The sequence below is a fragment of the Puma concolor genome, chromosome E1 (assembly GCF_028749965.1).
Source record: "Puma concolor isolate L17-30 chromosome E1, mPumCon1.1.hap2, whole genome shotgun sequence".
NCBI classification, from domain to species: domain Eukaryota; kingdom Metazoa; phylum Chordata; class Mammalia; order Carnivora; family Felidae; genus Puma; species Puma concolor.
The window spans coordinates 48,512,484-48,533,786 of record NC_141680.1 but is presented as its reverse complement, the minus strand read 5'-3'; the positions used below and the strand labels follow the sequence as shown (position 1 = coordinate 48,533,786).

The following is a 21,303-nucleotide window of genomic DNA, read 5'->3' as shown; positions in this document are numbered from 1 at the left end:
ACGGGCAAGGCGCTCTCCCCCTGGGACCCGGAGGAGAGCCAGAAGTCTTCCATCTAAAGGACCTGCCATTTATGGGAAAGCTGGGGCAGGGCTCCCGAAGCACGTGGAAATGGAAGGCCGGAAGCCCAGAATGTCTGCTCCCTCCCCCGTCTTCTTGGGTTGGTGCCGAGGCTGGGCAGGGGCTGCTGGCCACGGCGGGACATTGGCTGACTGCCTGGGCTAGGGGCGGGTTCTGGGGCCAGAGCTCCAGGGCATTTTCCCAGGCTCTTCTTGGAGGAGGATGAAGATGTCCAGTGAAGTGACCCACTTGACTGCCAGGAGGTGGGAGAGTGTCCCAGTCCCTGTCCCTGGCTTCCCTATGAGGGACACAGACTCAGATGGGGGAGGCAGGTCCTTTAATTGTATTCACAGAGAGACTGGGAGGGGGCTCCATGTTAGGCGGCCTGCTGCCCAGGGACTTGGGGGCAGGGTCCGTGGGGGTTTGCGGTCTGGAGGGCAGATGGTCAGTACGGGACTCTAGACATGGTAGTGGGGGACAGGGTGGGAGGAGGGGGGCTGGCTGAGGTGAGCCTTGAGAGGAGCGGTGGATCCTCTGCCCACGCCCCCACGCCCCCAATCTGGTCTCTTGGTGGCAGAAGCTCCCCGGCAGGCCCAGCCCACCCCGGTCATCTCAGGAGTGCCTCAGCTCCACCTCGGAGCCAAACTGGGGCCCATGGTGGGGCTGGTGGAGGCTGTGACGGCGGATGCTGAAGAGCCGCTGGGTGAGGACCAAGGTGGCCACCAGCAGGGTTACGCCCAGGAAGAGCAGCACCCACTGGCCCACGCGGGCCTGCTGCTCCTCCAGGTCCAGGCCCAGGAAGTTGACACGGCCGTTGCCCGGGACGGGGCCTTCTGAGTGAGCTGGGCAGGGGAAGCAAGGAGAGCAGGCGATGGGCAGGCTGTGGGCAGGCAGTGGGCAGGCCGATGGGCAGGGCTGGGGCTTGGTTAGGCTCGCTTCTCTGTTCTTGCTCTGAGGTCAGACTGCAGTCTGCCTGAACTGGGGAGGGGGCTGGCCTGGGGCTAAGGGGGATGGGGTGTGGTACCAGAGTTTGGTGTCCAGTTGTACTGAGGCCAGCCCAGCTTCTCCCCGTGCCGCCCATTTTCAGTGAGAAGCCAGTCCAGCAGCGGCTTGAAGTAGTTCATCATGGCGGACGCAGACATGTTGGTCTGGCCTGTGATCAGCTTCATGGCTTCTGGCCATGGCTTACTGAAGCCCAGTTTCATGGCATCCCTGGGGGGGGCACCAGAGAAGGGACACAGAGTCAGTCAGAAGGACAGGTAGGGAGGCTTGCTGCTCCTGCCCCAGCCTAATTCCCACCTTCCATGTCCCCTCTTCTGGCCTAAACCTCCTTTGGGATTGGGAGGGCTTGAGCAGGTCTGGGCGGTAGGGGATGGGAATGGGGGAGGGATGGTTGGGGCCCAGAGGGCTCTAGTTCCCCACTGGGGTGGCACATTAAGGTCTGGCACAGGCTCCACCTGGGATCCCCAACCCAGACGCCAAAATGGCAGGTTTTCCCAGAAAAGCCCCACTGGGGTCAGAGCATGGGAAATGGTCAAAAGAAAGCCAGAAAAGACTCACGCCAGGCGCTTTCCTGCCTCCTTAGACTGGTAGATGTCACATGTGTGCAAGGGGCCCTTGTGGCCAGCTGCCTGACACAGAGCCTCGTGGAACTGGAACTGAATGACAAAGCCGACAAAGTACCTGGAGTGGAGGGAAGCATGGTGTGGGGTGGGGTGGCTGAGGACCTGTGCCACCGAGCCCCAGTTGCCCGTCACCTTCCACTGCAGCCCGGGTGTTGCAGGGAGCTCACCCTCTGGTCTTTAGGGTCTTCAAGGCTCCCTGTTCCCATGCCTCCCACCCGAGAGGCTCCTTCCACGTCTCGGGAGGACCTGCTTTGAGGAGCTCTGGGGATCACTCATGGGTGAGGAGGGTCAGGGCAGAGCCCTTCAAAGATTTGGGCAGTTGCTTCTGAGGCAGTAAGGTCTCCATCCCTGGGGTGGATGCAAGTAGAGGCCAGGTGTTGCCTCAAGAGTCCCACGCTTCTGGCAGGGTGGTTTGGGCAGGGAAGCCAGCCCAAATGATCCCCTTTATTCCAAACAGCAGGGATTCCCTGGTATAAATCTGCAGGTCAAAGCCAGAGCCACCTCTGCACTTGGTTCAGAATGTCCCAAACCAGCAGCGCTGGCCTCCCACTTTGAATGCTGGGCATAAGCCATGTGCCACTAACTTTCCTGGCATTTCTTAAAAGTGCTTTGCCAAGTTTGCTGGTCAGAATTTGGAATGTGTCTCCTTTGCCCACCCCTGCCCTGGAGAATTATCTACTCTAAGCTCAGAAGCTAACCATTCACTTGGGCCTGGCTTTCACATGAAAGTGAGTGCCAGCTTGGAAGCTGGGAAACCAGTGGAGAAGGCAGGTGGTAGCCCTCCTCACAGGTCATCCTGGTACATTGTCCAGGTTGGGCCTGTTCTAAGGGCCCTTGGATCCCCCTTGGTCCCCTGCCCACAGCTGCTCTCTGGAACATCTGAGAAGGCTTTCTCTCCTTTCCTACACAGTGAGAACACAATTCACCCGCCCTACACTTCTTTATTAGGTCCTGACTATATGCTGACATCAGGCAGGTGCTAGGTTGGAAAGGTGGGCACCATGAGCACAAGCCCTCCCCCACTGGGCTTCCAGGAACCACAGGCGGCAAGGGCTGGAAGTGACCAGAGCCCTCCTGGGACAGCCCTCCTTGCCCTCTGCCTTGCCTCACATGTGGCCTGGGCTATCTGCAGCTCAGGGACACACAGACCCTCCCCTCAGATGTCCCCAGACCCTTCTCTACCAGGAGGGTCCCAGACCCTACAATTACCCTTCCTAGCCCTCAGTAAGTGCTCTCCTGCAGCAGGCAGAATGGAAGGGCTGGACATGTCTACACTCTGGCTACATGACTCACAGCACTGGTGTGTTTACATGTCCCAGTTAAGAGTGTAACTTCAGGGGTGCCTGGGGGGTTCAGTCGGTTAAGCGTCCAACTCTTGGTTTTGGCTCAGGTCATGATCCCACGGTTTTGTGAGTTCAAGCCCCACATCGGGCTCTGTGCTGGCAACACAGAGCCTACTTGGGATTCTCTCTCTCTCCCTCTCTCTCTCCCCTGCCCCCTGCTAACGCTGTCTCTGTCTCTCTCAAAATAAATAAATAAAAACTTAAAAAAAATTTTTTTTTCAACGTTTATTTTTATTTTTGGGACAGAGAGAGACAGAGCATGAATGGGGGAGGGGCAGAGAGAGAGGGAGGCACAGAATCGGAAACAGGCTCCAGGCTCTGAGCCATCAGCCCAGAGCCTGACACGGGGCTCGAACTCACAGACCGCGAGATCGTGACCTGGCTGAAGTCGGACGCTTAACCGACTGCGCCACCCAGGCGCCCCAATAAAAACTTTTTTAAAAGAATATAAATTCATACTAGTGCGTTATGGCCACCATTTCCTGATCATGCTCTGTATTGGACAGTATGTTAAGAAGTTCTGCTACAATTTTGTGAAATCTGCTACGATTTCACAGGTGCAGAAACTGATGCTCACAGACACTGAAAAATTTGCTTAAGGAAACAAAGAAGTGGAAACAAGATTTGAACCCAGTTCTGCCTGACCCCAGAACCCAGTTCTGCCTGACTCCATGCCCCTGAGAGCATAGCCTCCCAATCCAATTGGGTCTCTAACCCTAGTTTTAGTGTGTAGAAGGTCTTCCAGGTATAATTCCAATTATATCACAGGCAATATGTTGAATATATATTAAAGAAATCACAATCTTGTTTAAAAACAAAACAAAACAAAACAAAACAAAACAAAACAAAACAATGCTTAGCTCTAGCCATGGGTCATGGGTCATGGTTAATAATGTTAACTATCCAACCAAGGTTTTGTAACCATTAGCCAATTATAGTAGAGTTTCTGTTTTCAAATGCCTGGAGGGTAGAGGCTCTCATCACATCAAAAGTGTGAAACAACAATGAGCCTTGGTGGCAGGTAAGTGGCCTAGGCACAATGTGCCATGCAGCCAGGCCTCCCAGGTCACCGAGACAGGTAGCTCCCCACAGGGCAGTAATGGCACTTTGAACATTGAATAGCCTCTTCCCTTCCCCTTTACCTGATATAAGGCACACTTGAAGGAACGTGGAACTTGGCCCCTGGGTCAAAGTCCCCTTGAGCCCGGGCCACTGGGGGGCAGAGGCCCTGGTACTTTAGCCTGTCAAGGGGAAAGATGTTGGAGGGAGGGTTTGGGGAGAATAAAGTCAGGAAGAGTTGGTATTTTTTAGCTGAAGGGTGAACCTTGCCCCGGGGGTTCCACTGGACAGTCCAGATTCTGGTGTGCTGTGCCTCTGTGCACAATCACCCCCTGTGCACCTCATCACTTACACACACACTCACATATACAGATACCCATGGAGACACCCCCCCTCCTGAACCCACACCCCCACAGGATCATTCTAGAACCTGAGGTTCCACCACTCTTGGTTGTAGTTCTCCTTGGTGATGCTTCCATCAAATACCCTCCAGCGCCACTGGTCGACGAGGTAGCTGAAGGGGACAAAGGCGATCTTGTCGAGTGCCATCTTCATCAGAAAATTGATGTCTTGCTCTGCCAAGGGAAGGGAGCCTGGTCACCAGATGTCTGCCTGCCTCCTGCCACATCCCAGTGGCTCAGCCATGATGGGTGTATGGTGGGTGGAGAGGGGAGGAGTGGGCTCTGTGCCTTTCTGGGTCTAGCGACCTGCCTCTTGGGCTGGTATGGGAGTTCCATCTTCCCGGCTCACCCTGCTGGTGGCCTCCTTATTCCCCACTGTTCTGTCCCAACCTCTGCCTATGAGCCATCAAGTCCCCTCTCCCAGCCTCCCAAGCTCACTGCCCCTTCTTAGTCCCTCTGCCCACCAGGACTTCCCATTCCTCTCTCACCATAGCCGCCACCCTCGCTACTCAGCAGGTTGATACTGTGGAGGTGCTTGGGGGTAGACACTGAGAGGGCCAGCACATCTCCAATGGCCTCGTGAAAGCCAGGGTTGGCACCCTCCCGGAAGGTCACAGGCAAGTCCTTGTACTGCATGAAATACTGTATGTGGCCCATTTCATGATGGGCCACCACCAGGTCCTCCATGTTCACAGTGGTGCACTGCTTGATCCTGGAACACGGGGGGTGGGGCAAAGGGACCCGCTGTCCTTACTGCATACAAAGCAGACCCCCATCAATGCTATATGCAGGGAACACAGCTTTATGGGAAGGAAAACCAAAGGAGGTATGGAATGAGCCCGAGAAAGAAGGAATCTGAGGGTCAGAAGTCCCTACAGCATGGTCATCCAGGCCATTCTTCTGCTTCCAACTTCTCTGAATCACTCCAGCCCTCACTGCCATGCTGTTTTCTGACTGTGCAAAGTACTTGCTCAAAAGGCATAACTGAGTCTTTGCACTCAATTGTGATTAGTGCAGAACTTTCTAGAATGTGGGTTCTGTGTTTTTCATGCACACATTTTGTCTCTTCCAAGACTTAGGTTTCCTGAAGGGAACAACAGTTATTCTGAGCTTTTCTACATCCCATGTGCCCAACACCAGCAAACACATTCACCCAGGACTTTCATGGTTAGGGCTGAAATGACATCTACAGAGCTGTCCACATCAGAGGCCCGACCTCGCCCTTCATCTTTCCTCATTCTCTTTTGTGAGCCGATCAAATTCTCCCTTGGATATAACCAAAGCCCTTCAGTTCAGTTGACCACATTTTTCTGCCGTTGTATTGGGATGGGAAGAACTTCCTGGCATCCTGGTAACACCGAGGTTGGGGTCTGCCCACCTTCTCCTATGACTCCCCATACAAGGAAAACTCCCAAAAGAGTTCTCAACCCTCTGATTCTGTACATCCATCCCTACAGCTGCAGTCCTCATGCCTTTGAAGGAAGGGCCCAAGGATAGGCAATCCCGTGAACTCTGGCTGTTTTGTTCTAGTCTCTCTGTGTCCACTCTTACTAGAAGAAACTTCATCAATAGTGGCAGATCATCTTTGCCACTTCTCCCAAGAGGTGGGGTCTTCTTTTCCTTCTTTGCATCTGTGACTTGCTTCAGCCAAGAAAATGTGGCAGAAGTGACTCTGTGCCAGTTTTGGATTTAGCCTTTAAGAAACCAGGCTGTTCTTGCTTTCTTTCTGTGGGATGCCGACTGCCAGTAAGAAATCTGACTGCCTGACTGTCATACTGGGAGGAAGCCCAAGCTAGCCTGGAGAAAGATGTTCTCACCAATCCCCAGCTTCTCCAGTCATCCCAGTCAGAGGACCCAACATGTGAGTATAGAAGCCAAATGAAGCTTCCTGTCCCAGCACGTGCCACATGGAGAAAAACTGAGGTACCCAACCAAGAGCTAGAACCAAGGCTCCAGACACATGGCCCCACTGAGCTACACCAGCATCTCCAGCCATCAGAGCTACCCCAGCTGAGGTCTCCATCATTGCACAGCAGGGACAAGCCATTTCCACTGCATGGTGCCTGCGCTGCTGACTGATAAAACCACAAACATAAACAAATGGTTTTTCTATGGCAGTAAGTTTTGTGGTGGTTTGTGCATCTGTCTATGCAGCAATAGACAACTGTCCTCCAATGAAGACAGCTTCTGAGTCTCTGCCAATGGTGAATATGGATCTGTGCAAAGCCCCCCATGTTCTCATGTACCTGTCTGTGTCAAGACACATGCACCCAGGAAGATGGCCTGCTGTAGGCAGAGGTCACTCCAGAATGAGGGAAGGCTGGGAAGCTCTCACAGTGCTCACCTAGCACTGGGACCCTGGGCACTAACCAAGCTAGTGAAGCTGGTCAGTGCTTGAGAAGACCCTCACCTTGTAGACAAGGCTCCCCCGCCAGAAGCCAATGGCCAACCCGAGGCCAGGCCCAATGCTCTTGACCTTTCATGCTAAGCTCTGGCCCCTGTACTTGTTTCTGCTCACTCTGGCTGAGGGGACAATAGTGGAAGCTGTACTTGGTTCATCTCCTTGCGCACTGATAAGGTCCCCTGGCTGCAACCTGGACACACCTGAAGTCCTTGCCATTGTAGAAGTCCCAGGCAGAGGCGTGGCACACTACTTCCCGCCCGTCAGTCGGCTTTTCTAGCATTGACTTGTTCCAGAACTCAAAGGGCACAGGCAACAGCCCCAGGGAGGTGAAGAAATTGTCCGCTTCCTCAAACATCCTTCTGGGTGTCCAGCCCTACAAGCAGAGGGAGCCCTGCCAAACCTGGGGCCTCTGGGGACAGACTGTGTACTGCGTCAGGGTGGGGGTTAGGAGAGGGCTCAGCCAGAGGGAATTCCTGAAGCAGAGGCCTTCTCCCACCAAGGCAGAGGTCTCCCCTCCCTTGTGCCTTGGGGTTGCCCTGGAGGAGCAGAAATGTGATGAGGGGCCCAGTGCGCACCTGCTTTATCATGGCCTCTGTGGCATCTATCTTGGGGGCTGAAGGGAAAGGCACCACCAAGTCATAGATGTTGGACCAGGTCTGAGCCCACATGTTCCCTGGAGGCAGGGAGGAGAAGAGAAGGCAGACAGAGGAGAGAGAGATGTTATTTCTTACACTCAACACCATCACCCATGGAGAAGGAACCAGATCCCAAGCCTTATGATCACAAATGTATCCCGAGCACCTGCTATTTGCAAACCTTGCTGGGATTTGACATACATTGTTTTTAGCCTGCACATCCAGCCCTGCTTTGAGTGCCAAGGGCTGAGTTCTAAACCCCAGCTCTGCCCCCACTCTGGGGGCCACTTGGGCGTAATGCCTCCTTTTCCTGGGGTCTGTGTCTCTCAGTCATCGAGCTGATATCCGCTCCCACATCCTTGATCAAGGATGGCTGGTGTCTTGGGCTACAAGGACCCTAGAGACTGAGCAGGAACTAGATCCAAAGCTGGATGAGTTTCTGGAGTCTCCCTCATGGTTGGCAACTGGTCTGTGGCCCCGTCTGGCCTCTCTGCTCACAGTAACAAACCCCCCAGGGATGTGTTCTCTGTGGCTCGACAGGGACAAGAACCTGGTGGCCTCCGCTTTGCTCTAGTCCCTGCCAGCCCTCACTGTCTTCCACTGCCTACTTCATTCATTCAGGGCATTTGAGTTTACAACCCCTGAAAAAATGAGGGTCCAAAAGTTGGGTAGGATCTACACTCTCAATATTCTCTGTTCTCCTAATTCCTCTTCGCCTGAGTGTTGTCCTTCTAACTCCCTACTGCTACTTTTTCCATCTGTCAGAATCTCTCATCTTTTAAAAAATTTTTTTAATTTTTGAGGGAAAGAGTGAGAGCACACATTTGAGCAGGGAAGGGCAGAGAGGGGGACACAGGATCTGAAGCAGGATCTGTGCTGACAGCAGCGAGCCCGATGCAGGGCTCAAACTGTGAGATCGTGACCCGAGCTGAAGTTGGATGCTTAACCGACTGAGCCACCAAGCCTTCCCAGAACCTCTCATCTTTCAAGGCTCTGCTCGTGTGCCACTTCCTTGGCGGGGGGGGGGGGGGGGGGGGTGGGGGTGCTCACTTCTCATTACCGGCCCCTTCCTCACCACCCCTGCCCAAGCATCATGGGTCATATGGTCTCCTGAGATGATATTATGAATTCTGTCACTGCTCCACCCGTGGCGACCTGCACCGAGTGGCTCTGTAGCAAATGTGCTAAATGCAAGCAAGGGGCTCATCTCCCCGAACCCAGCTGCCACCCCACCCCGGCCCCGGCAACATTCCCTCCAGCCTCACACCCTCACTCCCTCCACCTGACATACCATCCTAAGATCCTGCCCAGCCTGCCCTCTGCCATGTGGAGAGCACCGGCCCCACCTTTCCTCATATGTGTCTGTCCCCCACCCCGCACCCCCACCCCAGGCTCGGTCCTTGCGCTCACCCAGCAGGTGAGCTGGAATGGGGCCCTCCAGGTTGATGTGTTGGGGCCCGTAGTGGCGGTGCAGGGCCCGGCGCACGTAGGCGTGCAGGTTCAGGTAGAGCGGCTGCAGCTCCTGGTAGAGCTGCTCCAGGTCGTGTTCCAGGGTTGGCATCTCGTACATGGCTCTCCAGGAGTCACCTGCATCTTCGTAGCCTGCAGAGGGGGCACAGGCTCTCTCAACACCTGACCATTCCCTGAGTACCCTCTGCCCCGCCCCCTCTAGGACCTCCCTCTCACCAACGTTAGGGGCTCAGAGGACCCCTCTGAGGGCCCCAGAGAGCCAGAGATCTTGGCCAGAGGGACTCACCATTGAGCTTGGCGGCCTTGTTGGCAAGTTCCACATATTTGGGGAAAAAGGGGAGGATTGCTCTCCCCACCTTGTCTCGCCAGCTCTTCCAGGCCCACAACAGATCTTCATATTTCCGGGACGTGGCCATCAGATTCGTCAGATCTGGAGGGAGTGGGGGGTAGTGACTTGAGCCTCCAGCCCTGGGCTCATCTCCCACCTCCTATAAGGTGATCTTAGTCATAGGAGTTTGGAACTCGGATAAAATTGGTGAACTCACGTCAAAAGGCCTGTACAGGCAGTGAGTCTAGTGAAATGGGAGAAAGGGCGGTGCCAATTCTACAAAGACTTACAGGGCGGGTGGCCCCAGGGCCACGCTGCATGCACACCACCTCAGGGCTGCAGCAGCCTTGTGAAGGGTGCGCAGGTTTGCACATCAGCGTTTTGGTGACATGGCGGGTCCCCCCAGCCAGGAAGTGGCCCAGCCAGGCACAAACCCAGACTCTAGGGCTGCTGCTCCTCACTGATTCCCTGCAAACCCCTCTGTGGGAGGGACAAATGGCTTGGCCATCACAAGATCTGAGGTCCTCTCTAGTCATCCACTGACCCGAAAATTACCTTGCAAGTCACAAGACCCCCCCTCCTTTCCCTACCTTTAAACATTTTTCTTTTATTTTTGAGAGACAGAGAGAGATGGAGTGTGAGTGGGGGAGGGGCAGAAGGAGAGGGAGACACAGAATCTGAAGCAGGCTCCAGGCTCTGAGCTGTCGGCACAGAGCCCGACGTGGGGATCAAACTCACAAACCATGAGATCATGACCTGAGTCAAAGTCGGGCGCTTAACTGACTGAACCCCCCAGGTGTCCCTCCCTATCTTTAAAATGGGGATAATCCAGCACTCATGGGGTGTAAAAATCAAAAGGGAGCACGAGGCCCCTGAGCAGGGAGTGAGCCTTGCTGGTCGCTGAGTCCTCACAGGGCCCCGGGCACCTTTCGCTAACGGTTAGTGAACCGGACTGAATAAAAGGATTGCTGTGAAGACAGTACAGAGAGCCATCCCAACATCATCAGGGAGCCCGAAGTCCTGGGTCTGTGTCCTGTCAAAGCCACGGGACTGTGCGTGTTGCCTTCTCAACATAGATTAAGTGGAGCTGACATGCACCTCTCGGAGCTGGGGTGAGGACGGCCTGAGCTCCTGTGTCATTTCGGAAGCCTCACACAGACCGATGGTGGCTTCTCTTTCTGCCTGAGGACAGCATTTGGGGTCCCCCACACCTCACTGACTCGCGTTCTCTCCCTGTTTCAGAACGTGCTTCATGATATCTACTTCTCGCAGAGAATAAAGTACATTCAAATTAGTTCTGTTTAGGGAAAAAAATGTATTTTGAGAATTTCACCTCTGCCCTCTGCCGATGCGAGCATTCTCTTCTGTGGGTGCTTCTTAGTTTCACTAATGGCAGTGCTCTGACGGCCCAGGCCTGGGTTAGGAGGCTAATTGATGGGGGGAGGGAGGCTGAAGGCTGCGCTCCCTTTAATGCTCTTCTCCGTAAACATGCACATACACATGCAGGCACACATATGTCTCCGCTGTGCTTTGCGTGCATACTTTGTGTATACAAACCGTAGGCCAAACCCTGTCTCAGGAAAGCCGTCTCTTTCTCCTGTTTATTTTCCATTTCCCCTTCTATTTGTCATTGTTCTAATGTGGGAGTTGGCAGGAGGGCCAGGAAGAGATGGTTTCTGGGTAGCGATTCCTCAGGAGAAGAATGTTTAAGCCTCTGGCTCCCTAACCCTCGGGAGGGTGAGTCAGGAGGGAGGAAAGGACGCATCTGTGTGCAGGTACTTGGGTGTCCAGGGTGAGGCTTCCAAAAGGGAGAAGGTAAGAAGCACCAGCCAGTGTGGAGAGAGAAAGGGGACAAGCGAGAGCTGGTCCACTCCTTCCGGCAGGAAGTGGCTTCTCTGAGCTGTGGCTTTGGTTTTAGGGGGGAGGTGGAGGGCGGGGGCCAGGGAAGGTGGGGAAGATGTGGACAGGGTGGAGGAAGGAAAGTGCTTAGAATTACTATCCCTAGTCGGGCATCTAACACTTGGCACACAAATCTGAGGTACATCCTACTCTGAAGGGGAGAGCGCACAGAGGAATCTAGGGGGTCCCTAGAGGGAGCAGATGGGCAGATGGTCCAAAGGAGGGCTGTGCCCCATCTAAGTGGTGGCAGAGAACCCCCTGGGGGAAAACAGAGGAGTGAATCTCCTGGGCGCACCGACCCCATGAGTTAGGAGACCCTGACCCCCCTTCCATGGGCCAGCACCCCTAACACGGTCAAGCCCAGCATCCCCACCCTCCCTCTCACTCCCCACATGCCCTCACCAGGCTCCAGCTGCAGACAAGTGCCATTGGCGTGGCACACAGAGGCCACGCTGTAAGTGGTTTCCATGTCCAGCAGGATCTGGTTGTACTGCAGGAGGAAGAAGAGAGGCTGTACCCCTTTGCTACCCGCTCTGCCCCAGGCGCCATCATGGGCAGGGGGCACTATGGAGCTGGGGGAGCACGTAGGTGTACGTCAATGTGGCAGATGTCATGACACAGAGGAAGAGGAAGCAGCTTGAAGGCCAGACCCCGGGCTAGGACCTGGTCCTGACCTTGGATCTTCCCCTCCCTGCTCCGCCACAAGCCACATACCTCCTCCAGCTCCTTGGCAGGCAGTGCTGCCCGCTCTAGGTCCTGAATCTTCTTCATCATCCGCTTAATGCTGTCATTCTGGAAGCTGGTCATATCAAACTGCCTGGCCCAGGTGCCGAACTTCAAGGTGTGGTTTGCCATCTGTATGTTCTTCTGTAGCTGAAGGCATAGGGGGAGAGTGGACCGTGGCATGAGGCTCAGGAGCTTTGGAGTGGCCTCTGAGAAGGAGGTGCCATAGGGGGAGCAGAAGGGACTGAGGGGTGCAGCGAGGGGGCAGTTTTATCAAGTCCGTTGCCTTTGCCGCAAAGACCCTCTTCAACCTGGACTGTCTATAATGTCCTGGATGCCGTCCGTGCCCCTCAACAGATAGCCATGGTCATGCAAGACCTATCCTGGCAGGGGAAAAGCAGGGGAAGCCCACCCTGGGTCTTGTTAGCAGACGGACAGGTTGGCATTAGTTCTGTGGCCTCTCTGAGCTTTAGGGTCCCATGTGTAAAATGGGAATAAGATCACTGGTTTTGCAAGCTACTGAGGAATAAATGAGGCAGCAGATGTAAAGCGCCAAGGAACTGTGGACAGCACACACAATGGTCTTCAAGAAATGCTAGTTCTCGGGGCCCCTGGGTGGCTCAGTCGTTGAGCATCTGACTTCGGCTCGGGTCATGATCTCGCGGTCTGTGAGTTCGAGCCCCGTGTCAGGCTCTGTGCTGACAGCTCAGAGCCTGGAGCCTGCTTCACATTCTGTGTCTCCCCATCTCTCGGCCCCTCCCCTGCTTGCACTCTGTTCCTCTCTCTCTCTCAAAGATAAACAAATGTTTTAAAAAAGAAAAAAAGAAATGCTAGTTCTCAGTGGCTCACATCGGTATAATCTGCACTCACCACACAGGTGGAGAGTGGAGTGAAGGGAAGCTAGTCCTTGTTGTGATGGCAAACAGGGACTTTCAATCTACAAATCCACCTTTACTGTTACTTATTTATGTACAAATCATTTTTAATTTTTTTTAGCATTTATTTATTTTTGAGAGAGAGAGAAAAAGAGGGGGGGGAGGGGGAGGGGCAGAGAGAGAGGGAGACAGAATCCAAAGCAGGCTTCAGGCTCTGAGCTGTCAGCACAGAGCCCTATGCGGGGCTCGAACTCACGAACTGTGAGATCATGACCTGAGCCGAAGTTGGCCACTTAACCAACTGAGCCACCCAGGCGCCCTTATGTACAAATCATTCTATTGCTAACGACAGACTGCTTGTTAATCAGAGACAACTTCTTTAGGCATTGAGCATTTACCCACCCAAATCTGAAGTTGAGTATTATTTTAAATATTTCCTCTGGATTTTTCACAAATCCTGACAGCCTCCCTCCCTACACACACACACACACACACACACACACACACACTGAGTGTGTGGGGGGGAGGGGGCAGCTGGCTCTGTCTTCGGTTTTAAGGATTGGTCCCTGGGAGGAGGAGCAGGCACATGCGGTGTGTGTGTCTGTGTGCGTGTGTGCGTGTATGTGTGTGTATGGGGGGGAGGGGGGACGTGGAGAGGGTCCTTACCAGGATCTTGCTGGCCTCTGTGGTGATGTTGGTGTTATAGTTCCAGTTAGCCTCAGCATACTCATTCCATATCACCTGGGATCTTCGGTCATATTCCTCCACAAACTTTCTAGCCTCCACCTCATCGGTCACCAGGCCTGTGGGACAGAGTAGAGGCAAAGAGACAGGCCTCCCCTTGCCCTCTGCTGTGGGTGGGCCCAAGCCTGCCACTGTCCCTGCCTCTCCCTCCTCACCGACCCCCCCAGGCCCCGCCCCGCCCCCCAGCCGGTCCCACTTGGGTTCTGGGTTGTCTGGCTGCTGGTTGTTGTTTGGCGAGTTGTTGTCTGGCTGCTGGTTGTTGCCTGGCTGGTTGTTCCCTGGTTGGTTGTCACCTGGTGGGTGGCCTCCTGGCTGGGGACCAGCATGGGGTGCCCACAGCAGAGCAGGAGAAGGAAGAGGCTAGGCAGTCCTGGAGCAGCCCAACCTTGGCCCATGGCCGCAGGAGAGCAGAGCCCTGTGGCCACAGCCCCCCTGGCCAATAAGAATGGAGCCTGCAATGTGACCTCATAGAGCAGTGTGCCTGCCAGCCTGCCCCCAGGGAGGGGCCTCAGATCTGGGCACACCCTCTCTAGAATGATGGGGAAGAAACATACCTGTCCGCCACCCCCTCTCCCCCGCCCAAACCAAGCTGTGATGAGCAAAGGCCCTTTAGGGCAGGGCGCTGGGGCCCAGCTGGGAGCAGCTCACCAGGAACCAGGAACCCGGGGCCTGTGTCCAGAGCCCAGAATCCGAGAGTTGCTTTAGCACCCTACCCCACCCTGCATCAGGGCTTTACCAATGTCCTGTGGGTAATTGTGGGGTACTGGTGGCCGCCACTGGTATTCCGGCCACCCCAGCACTTCGCCGTTGCGCTGATTCTGCTCCCGCAGCCACCGGCTGACTGGCTGGAAGTAGTTGAGCAGAGGTTGAGCATCCAGTGTATCTGAGCCAATCGCCTCCTTTAGCACCTCCTGCCATGGCCGTGAGGAGCCTGACCGCAGCGCCTCCCTGTCAGGCAGAATGGGCACGGTGGGCACAGGGGGCACAGGCCAGCATCCAGTACTGGTCCCTGGCCCACCTCTGTCCCCCACTGGCCTGCAAGAACAGCAACATGAAGATTCTGGGGGAACCAGGAGCTCTGGGAAGGGGACAGGGACGTTGTTTGTCCCGTGCTAGCCAGAAGGCCCACTCTGTAAATACTTGTGAGGAAGGAGGGGGTGGGAGGGAAGAAAGTCTCCCTCTGCCACCAGGGCCCTGTGACTTTCCCATGAGCAGCCAGTTGCCTTTTAGACACATCTTCCTTCCCCCTCTCCCCTCACCTCCCCCTTGCCCTCTTGATCCCCCCACACACCTGAGCTTGGCCCCCGCCTGGGTGGACTGGTAGATGTCGCACTTGTGCAGTGGGCCTTGGTGACCCGCCTCCTTGCACAGGGCTTGATGGAACTGGAATTGCAGCACAAAACTCACAAAGTACCTGCAGGTACGGGCTGGGTGTTAGGGGGGATGGTGGGGGGCGCCCTTGCCCGGGCACCATTCAGCTCCCCACAGGGCAGAGGCCAGACGGGGGAGAAGGGAAAACCAAGCCTGGCCCCAGGGAGAGGCCCACTTAAAATTCCAGGCTCACGGGGGGCCCAGAAGAGCATGGGGACAAGCCCTGAAAACTGGTAGGGGTTGGGGGGGGCAGTAGTACCTGATGTACGGTGTTACATTTGGGACATGAAACTTAGCTCCGGCATCAAAGTGCGTTTCATTTCGGGCAATTGGAGCACAGATTCCCTGATACTTGGTTCTAGAAGAGGATTGATAAATTGTTTTAGGATGTAAGGATTGCATGAAGGCTATTTTAGCCTTTGCAAAAAATGCTGTTAAGCAGGCATTCCCACCTTTCCCACGGGGGCCATCCCTTCCCCTCCTGGTGAATTGGGGAAGACTTCTTGGAGGAGGGAGTTTCAGGCAGGACAGAATGTATGGGGAAAAGGGTGAGGGGTGGGGGGCGGACTGATGGAGGCAGGAGGCTCCTGGTTGTCCAGGAGAGTGGGGAGGGCCGCTTGGGATTAGGCCTTTCCTGATTCCCCTTTGCTCACCGAAGATACCACCAGTCAAAGTTGTAGCGGGAAGGGGGGGTTCGCCCACTAAAGACCCCCCAGCGCCACTGGTCCACCAAGTAGCCAAAGGGCAGGAAGGCAATTTTTTCCAGTGCCATCTTTAACAAGTAATTGATGTCACTTTCTGTCGGAAGATGAGATGAGAAGAGAGGTCAGAGGGAGATGGGGGTCCAGCTAGGGCAGGGTGGGCCTGGGCAGGAGCTGGCGGGAGCCAGCAGGTGGAAGGGCTGGCAGATGCAGAGAAAGGAAGGCTGGCCTTCAGGACCATGGAGCCCTGCTTGGAAGAGGGCCCTTGGGCAGTGTCCAGGTAGGACTCGGGGTGGGCTGTGAGGCTCCAGGTGGATCCCCAAACCTGCCTGACCTGGGGCAGAGCGGCAGAAACAGGAAGGGCAGGTGGGAACACGGGCAAGCTGAGTCCTGCCGTGGGATGGAGTGGGGTCTGGGTAGGGCCGGGCCGGGTCCTCTCCACCCCCCATACCCATGTCATTGCTGACATTGTCCAGCAGGCCAATTTTGTACAGATGTTCAGGAGTGGAGACGGAGAGCGCCAGCACATCCCCGATGGCCTCGTGGAAGCCAGGGTTGGCCCCTTGGCGCAGGGAGACAGGCTGGTCCTTGTACTGCAGATAGTACTGCACGTGGCCCATCTCGTGGTGCACCGTGGACAGCTGGTCCATAGTGACCCGCGTGCACTGCTTGATCCTGGGGCAGGGAGATGGCAAGGGTGAGGGTGAAGGACAGGGCAGGGACCAGAGCATGGGGAGGCTGGCACCTGAGGGAAAGGGACCAGGCGGGCGCTGCCCTGGGCCTTGAAGGAGCTGGTGGAAACATACGCATCCTCTGCCCTGCCTCAGCCCACACTCAGGCCTTTGTCCTCCATTCCAATGTACAGAGTTGCTCCCTGGCAAAGCTGCTAAGGGAAGGTGGCCTAGACGGTCTCATATGCCCAGGGGCCTTGGAACAGACCCAGTCCACCAAACAGTGTTGGGGCTGGGGTAGAGGTTGGCCTGGGAAATGGCTTTCCTGTGCCCAGGCTGCCCACCCTTCCTGAAGCTCCAGAATCCCCCCTTTTCCCTCCCATGTCTAGACCTGAAGTCTTTCCTGTTGTAGAAGTCCCAGGCAGAGGCGTGGCACACCACCTGACGCCCGTCGGTAGGTTTCTCCAGCATGGACCTTGTCCAAAACTCAGGAGGCATGGGCAAGAGCCCCAGGGAGGTGAAGAATTCCTCTGCCACTCGGAACATGTGCGTAATGTTCCAGCCCTGGTTTGGGGGGTGGTGGTGCAGGTCCAGGTCAGGGACCAGCAGAGGGAGCTCACTGTGGCTGTCCCAGGGGCGGGTCTAAGGGTCTCCCACCTAGATTTGCTCCTTGCTCGTGAAGGGCATCTCTGCTCTGTGGCCTCCCTTCCCAGAGGCAGGCCCCCTACTAACCATAGTGGATAAACAAAAGTAGACGGCTGCTCTCACCCCACCTGTGGGATCCTGGAAGGAGGGGCTGGCACCTCACCCAGGACACAGACCCCAGATCACTGCTTGTACACACACTCAAGGCTGCTGCTATGTAGAAAGGGCAGGACTGAGGTCCCTGCCTTACCCGTCTCTCTCACATGACTTCTTCCTGCCCTTCTCCCCGTGTCTGACTACTTCTTGCTGCCCCCACCCTGGCCTGACTCGAAACTTACCTTCTTCACCATAGTGCTGGTCACGTCGAGACTGGGCTTGTTAGGAAAAGGCACCACCATATCATAGAGGTTGTCCCAGCTCTGGGCCCACATGTCCCCTAGACAGAGGAGGGGAGCCAGATAGCTTAGTTCCCTGCCTGCTTCCCCATATGTGCTGCTGGGCAGCTATCTGGGTCCCTGGCACCTGGGCCCTGGGAACTCAAGGGTAGCCTGCTCGGCCGGCTGAACCAAGCATTTTCTACATCAGTCCCACTCAGACTCCTGAATGCTCCAGGATCCCTGGGGTCGGCGGTGTGAGCCCACATGATGCTGCTGGGGTCCTTCCTGGTGGTGCCGGGGTCCCTGCCTCCCAACCCTGAGGCAAGGCCACTGGGCTTGCAGCCTGGGGCATAATCTTATCCCTTCCCCACTGGATGCAGTCAAAGTCTTCAGTGTGATTCCTAGCTCTGCCTTTTGCTAGTTCTCTGCCCTCTGCCAAGTCATTTATGCACCTCAAACTTCAGAGTCGCTGTCTGAAAAGTAGGAACAGTAATGGTGATGAGAAGGGCCGCATGCTATATGGGGTCATGGGGTGAGCTACGTGGGCTCATGTGTGAGAGTGGACAGGACGATGCTCTAAAATGTGAGGCATGAGGAGGACAATCCATGGGACATGCATAGAGGCAAGGCAATGTCCTTACCCAGCAGGTGAGCAGGGATGGGTCCCCTGAGGTTGATGTATCTGTCCCCATATCGGCGGTGCAGCGCACGGCGGACATAGGCATGGAGGTTCAGGTAGAGGGGCTCTACTTGATGGTAGAGGTGTTCCAGATCCTCCACGAAGGTGGGTGAGTCATACCAGGAGCGCCAGTAGGCCCCCGTATCTGGGAAGCCTGGTGGAGGGGGCAGGGGTGGTATTGGGGTGCAGCTCAGGTCCCAGGCTCTGGCACTTCCATGCCCAGCTACTTCTTCGCCATTCTCCTGGCCTGCGGCCCGTGTATCCGCCAGCTACTTAGAAAAGATGGCCTGGGGACCACTGCTCTGTGATTTTCCAACTAGGGGTCATTCCAATTCTAGCTAAATAGATCCCGGAGAGGCAAAGATGAGTGCTGGGGCTCTGAGGTGTGACAGGAGAGGCAGGAAAGAGGGCCACTGTGAGAGCCAGGCAGCAGCCCAGAGGAAGGCAGATGGGGCTCGAGCTGGTTCTGTGCGACCTTGGGTCAGTGTACAGAGTCACTGCAACACTTACTCTTTCTGGGGTTGGGCTCAGTGGGGACAGTAGATGATGGGAGAGCACGTTGCCGTCTGGGAAGGGCAGTGCTCACACAACAGACGGGGTGGGTAAACTCACCATCCTGCTTGTAGGCCTCATTGCTGAGGGCAGTGAAGTTCTGGTACAGGGGTTTCAGCGGGATGCCCACAGCATTGTGCCAGCCCTCCCAGGCATAGAGCAGCACGGAGTAGCTTCTTGATATAGCCATGATGTGGGTGAGCTCTGAGACACAGGTGAGTGGGGTCAGGTGCTTCCTTTGAAGGCAGCGACGGTCTTCAATAAAGCACCCATGCTGGTCTTCACCATCTCTACCTGCTTCCTCAACATCATGATGCCCCCAAAGCCAAGGGTTGCCTATAGGCTGGGTGGGATGGGACTGGGAGCCATACAAAGAGAGCACCCAAGAGGGGCCCTTGTCCCTAGGAAAGGGAGGTGGACAAAAGGAGGACATCCAGAGGCCAGTTCCAGACAGACTCTTCATGGCTCATTGGTTACAGTGGCTAACCTCAGGCTGCCTCGTGGATGGAGTAGGGTGTGGGGGGAGAATAGGAAGGTATAAGCAGAAGTCACAAGGGTCTAAGTCCTGTGGAGGGCTCTTGGGAGACTGAGAGGATCCATAAAAGGGAAAACCAGGCAGCCAAGAGGAAGGCTAGTAGGGATGGGAGAGGCCAAAGAACGCATCGGGGTGGGGGTTGGGGTGGGGATGGGAGCTGGAGGCTGGAGGTTTCAGAAATCAGATTGCCCAGAGAAGCAAGGGTGCGGGGGCATCTGACAGTCCAGCCTCAACTGGAGGTCAGTGCCTTTGGGTTTGGATTTACCCACTCCCTCCACGGCCCCTCCCATTAAACATACCCTCTTTATGGGTACAGCAGGGCTGCAGGGGTGGGGTGGGGTGGGGTGGGGTGGGGTGGGGTGGGGAAGGGCCGGGAAGCCCCAGCAGAGAGAGATAGTAGGGACAGAGCCATACCTGGGTCCAGGGACCAGCAGATGGCAGTCTTGTTGGGATAGTAGCAGACCTTGGCCGTGGAATAGATCCTGTTCATGTTGCTTAGCAGAGAGTTGTACTGGGGAGTTAGAGTTGAGAAAATGTTAGTAGTGAACAGCCCCCAGAGGTAATGTGGCTGCCCCCTCCTCTTTCTGCTAGGATGGAGGCCCAGAGAGGGGATGTGGCTTGGACAAGGCCACTCAGTGGCACTCAGGGCACTTCTGATCACTAATACACTGATTCCCCTTCCAGTGGAGGCAGCCTGTGGAGGTGGAAACAAGTGTCCTTAGAATTTGGGATGGGGTTCAAGTCCAAGTTCAGCCACTGCCTTGCAGTGAGGGCAAATCCCTCTCACTCTCTGGCCTGATGCCTTCTCAGTCCTCAGTCTTTCTAAGGAAGCCCATTAATCCAACCAGACTATGGAGAAATTTTGAAAAACCCCTTTTCATCTGTTTACTTGAATTTCGCTTTCTATACCCCATCTCTAAGGAAAATCAATGTTTCAGGAAGCCATTCTGTGCTTACAGAGGCTTCCCCTACAATCAGGGTGCATACAGATCCCAGGGTCCCTCCCTGCCAGGCTCTTCCCCACCACCACCACCACAGTGCAGCACTGGAAGGCACACTGGCCATTTCTGCCTCCACCCCTCAGGTCCACCAGGCCCACCTGCTGCCGCTTTGCCACAGGCAGGTTGGCAGGGCCCAGGGTGCGCACACCACTGATGACCCTTCGCAGGATCGGGTCACTGAAGTTCTGCCAGATTGGGTCATACAGGTCCTTAGCCTTCTGGCCCCAGATCTCAGCAAACTCCTGGTTGAGCAGGGCTGCTTCCTCCTATGGGCACCAGAGGGGATACAGGGGAGGCCATGGCACTGGAGAAGGGGAGGAAGACCAAGGGCGCCTGGAGACTGGGGCTTGCGGGAGCACGGCTCCCTCCTCTGGGGCCTTCGGGGTCAGGAACTGGGGGAATCTGCCTAAGGTGGGCAGTGGGGCAGAAATTGGGGCTAGAAGAGAGGCAGGTGGAGGAGAGGGTAAATAGGCAGTGGTGAGCAGTGACAGGAACAGGAGACAGGGGTAGGTTTTCGGCTACAGAGGATGAGGACCCAGAGCAGAGTGGGCACCCTCAGCGCAGACTGCCGCTGACTGAGCCCGAGGTCATCCCAGGGAGCTGCCACCTGTGGGGGGGGGGGGTAGGGGGGTGGGTCGAGGTCGGAGGAGCCAGCTTTATCCATTTGGTTCTTGTACTGGGCACCCACCGCGCGTCTGATGGGGCGGAGCGGGGCTGGGGGCGCGGGCGGGTTCTCACCTGGTCCCCGCGGCTCAGGGGTCGGGGGCGCGCGCCCAGCTGTGACTTCCCGCCCCCCAGCGCCCGGTCGCAGGCCTGTGATTGGGCGTCCGGGCCCCGCCCCCGCCCCCGCCCCGGGCCCGCGCGCCCACCTGGAGCCGCGCGTTCTCCTCGGTGATGTTGGTGTCGTACTCCCAGCTGGCGACCGTGCTCTGGTACATCACCAGCTCGGCGCTCGAGTTGAAGCTCTTCACGAAGAGCTGCGCCCCGGCCTCGTCGGCGGAAAAGTTTCCGGGATGCAGCTCGGGGTCGAGCGCCAGGGCGGCGGGCGGCGGCGGCAGCAGCAGCGGCAGCGGCGGCAGCAGCAGCAGCAGCAGCAGCGGCAGCGGCGGCAGCGGCCCCCGCCGGGGACGGCCCGACGCGGCCCCCATGGCGCGGTACGCGGTGTACGGCGCGGCGCAGCCCCTTCTCCCGCGCCGCGCCCGCCCTG

At 56.2% G+C, this 21,303-nt stretch overlaps 1 protein-coding gene across 2 annotated transcripts; it reads right to left on the bottom strand.

The window, feature by feature from the left end:
* Window positions 1-378: 378 nt before the first annotated feature.
* On the bottom strand, window positions 379-21,246 carry ACE (angiotensin I converting enzyme). 2 transcript variants are annotated; one of them, XM_086687678.1, is made up of 25 exons: window positions 20,966-21,246; window positions 20,195-20,362; window positions 19,510-19,606; window positions 18,621-18,764; window positions 17,971-18,162; window positions 17,291-17,388; window positions 16,699-16,871; window positions 16,088-16,311; window positions 15,589-15,733; window positions 15,195-15,293; window positions 14,856-14,978; window positions 14,301-14,512; window positions 13,487-13,623; window positions 11,937-12,095; window positions 11,625-11,712; window positions 9,282-9,425; window positions 8,936-9,127; window positions 7,466-7,563; window positions 7,091-7,263; window positions 4,975-5,198; window positions 4,516-4,660; window positions 4,169-4,267; window positions 1,619-1,741; window positions 1,083-1,270; window positions 379-900 (listed from the first exon to the last, which is right to left on the bottom strand). In XM_086687678.1, exons 1-25 carry the CDS (start codon window positions 21,242-21,244, stop codon window positions 671-673), a joined length of 3,954 nt encoding a protein of 1,317 aa, XP_086543804.1. In that variant the 5' UTR covers window positions 21,245-21,246; the 3' UTR covers window positions 379-670. The 2 variants fall into 2 exon arrangements, with proteins under 2 accessions (XP_086543804.1, XP_025783420.1); XM_025927635.2 differs by lacking the exons at window positions 14,301-14,512; window positions 14,856-14,978; window positions 15,195-15,293; ... (7 more) ...; window positions 20,195-20,362; window positions 20,966-21,246 and adding an exon at window positions 13,761-14,221.
* Between the last annotated feature and the right edge of the window lie 57 nt (window positions 21,247-21,303).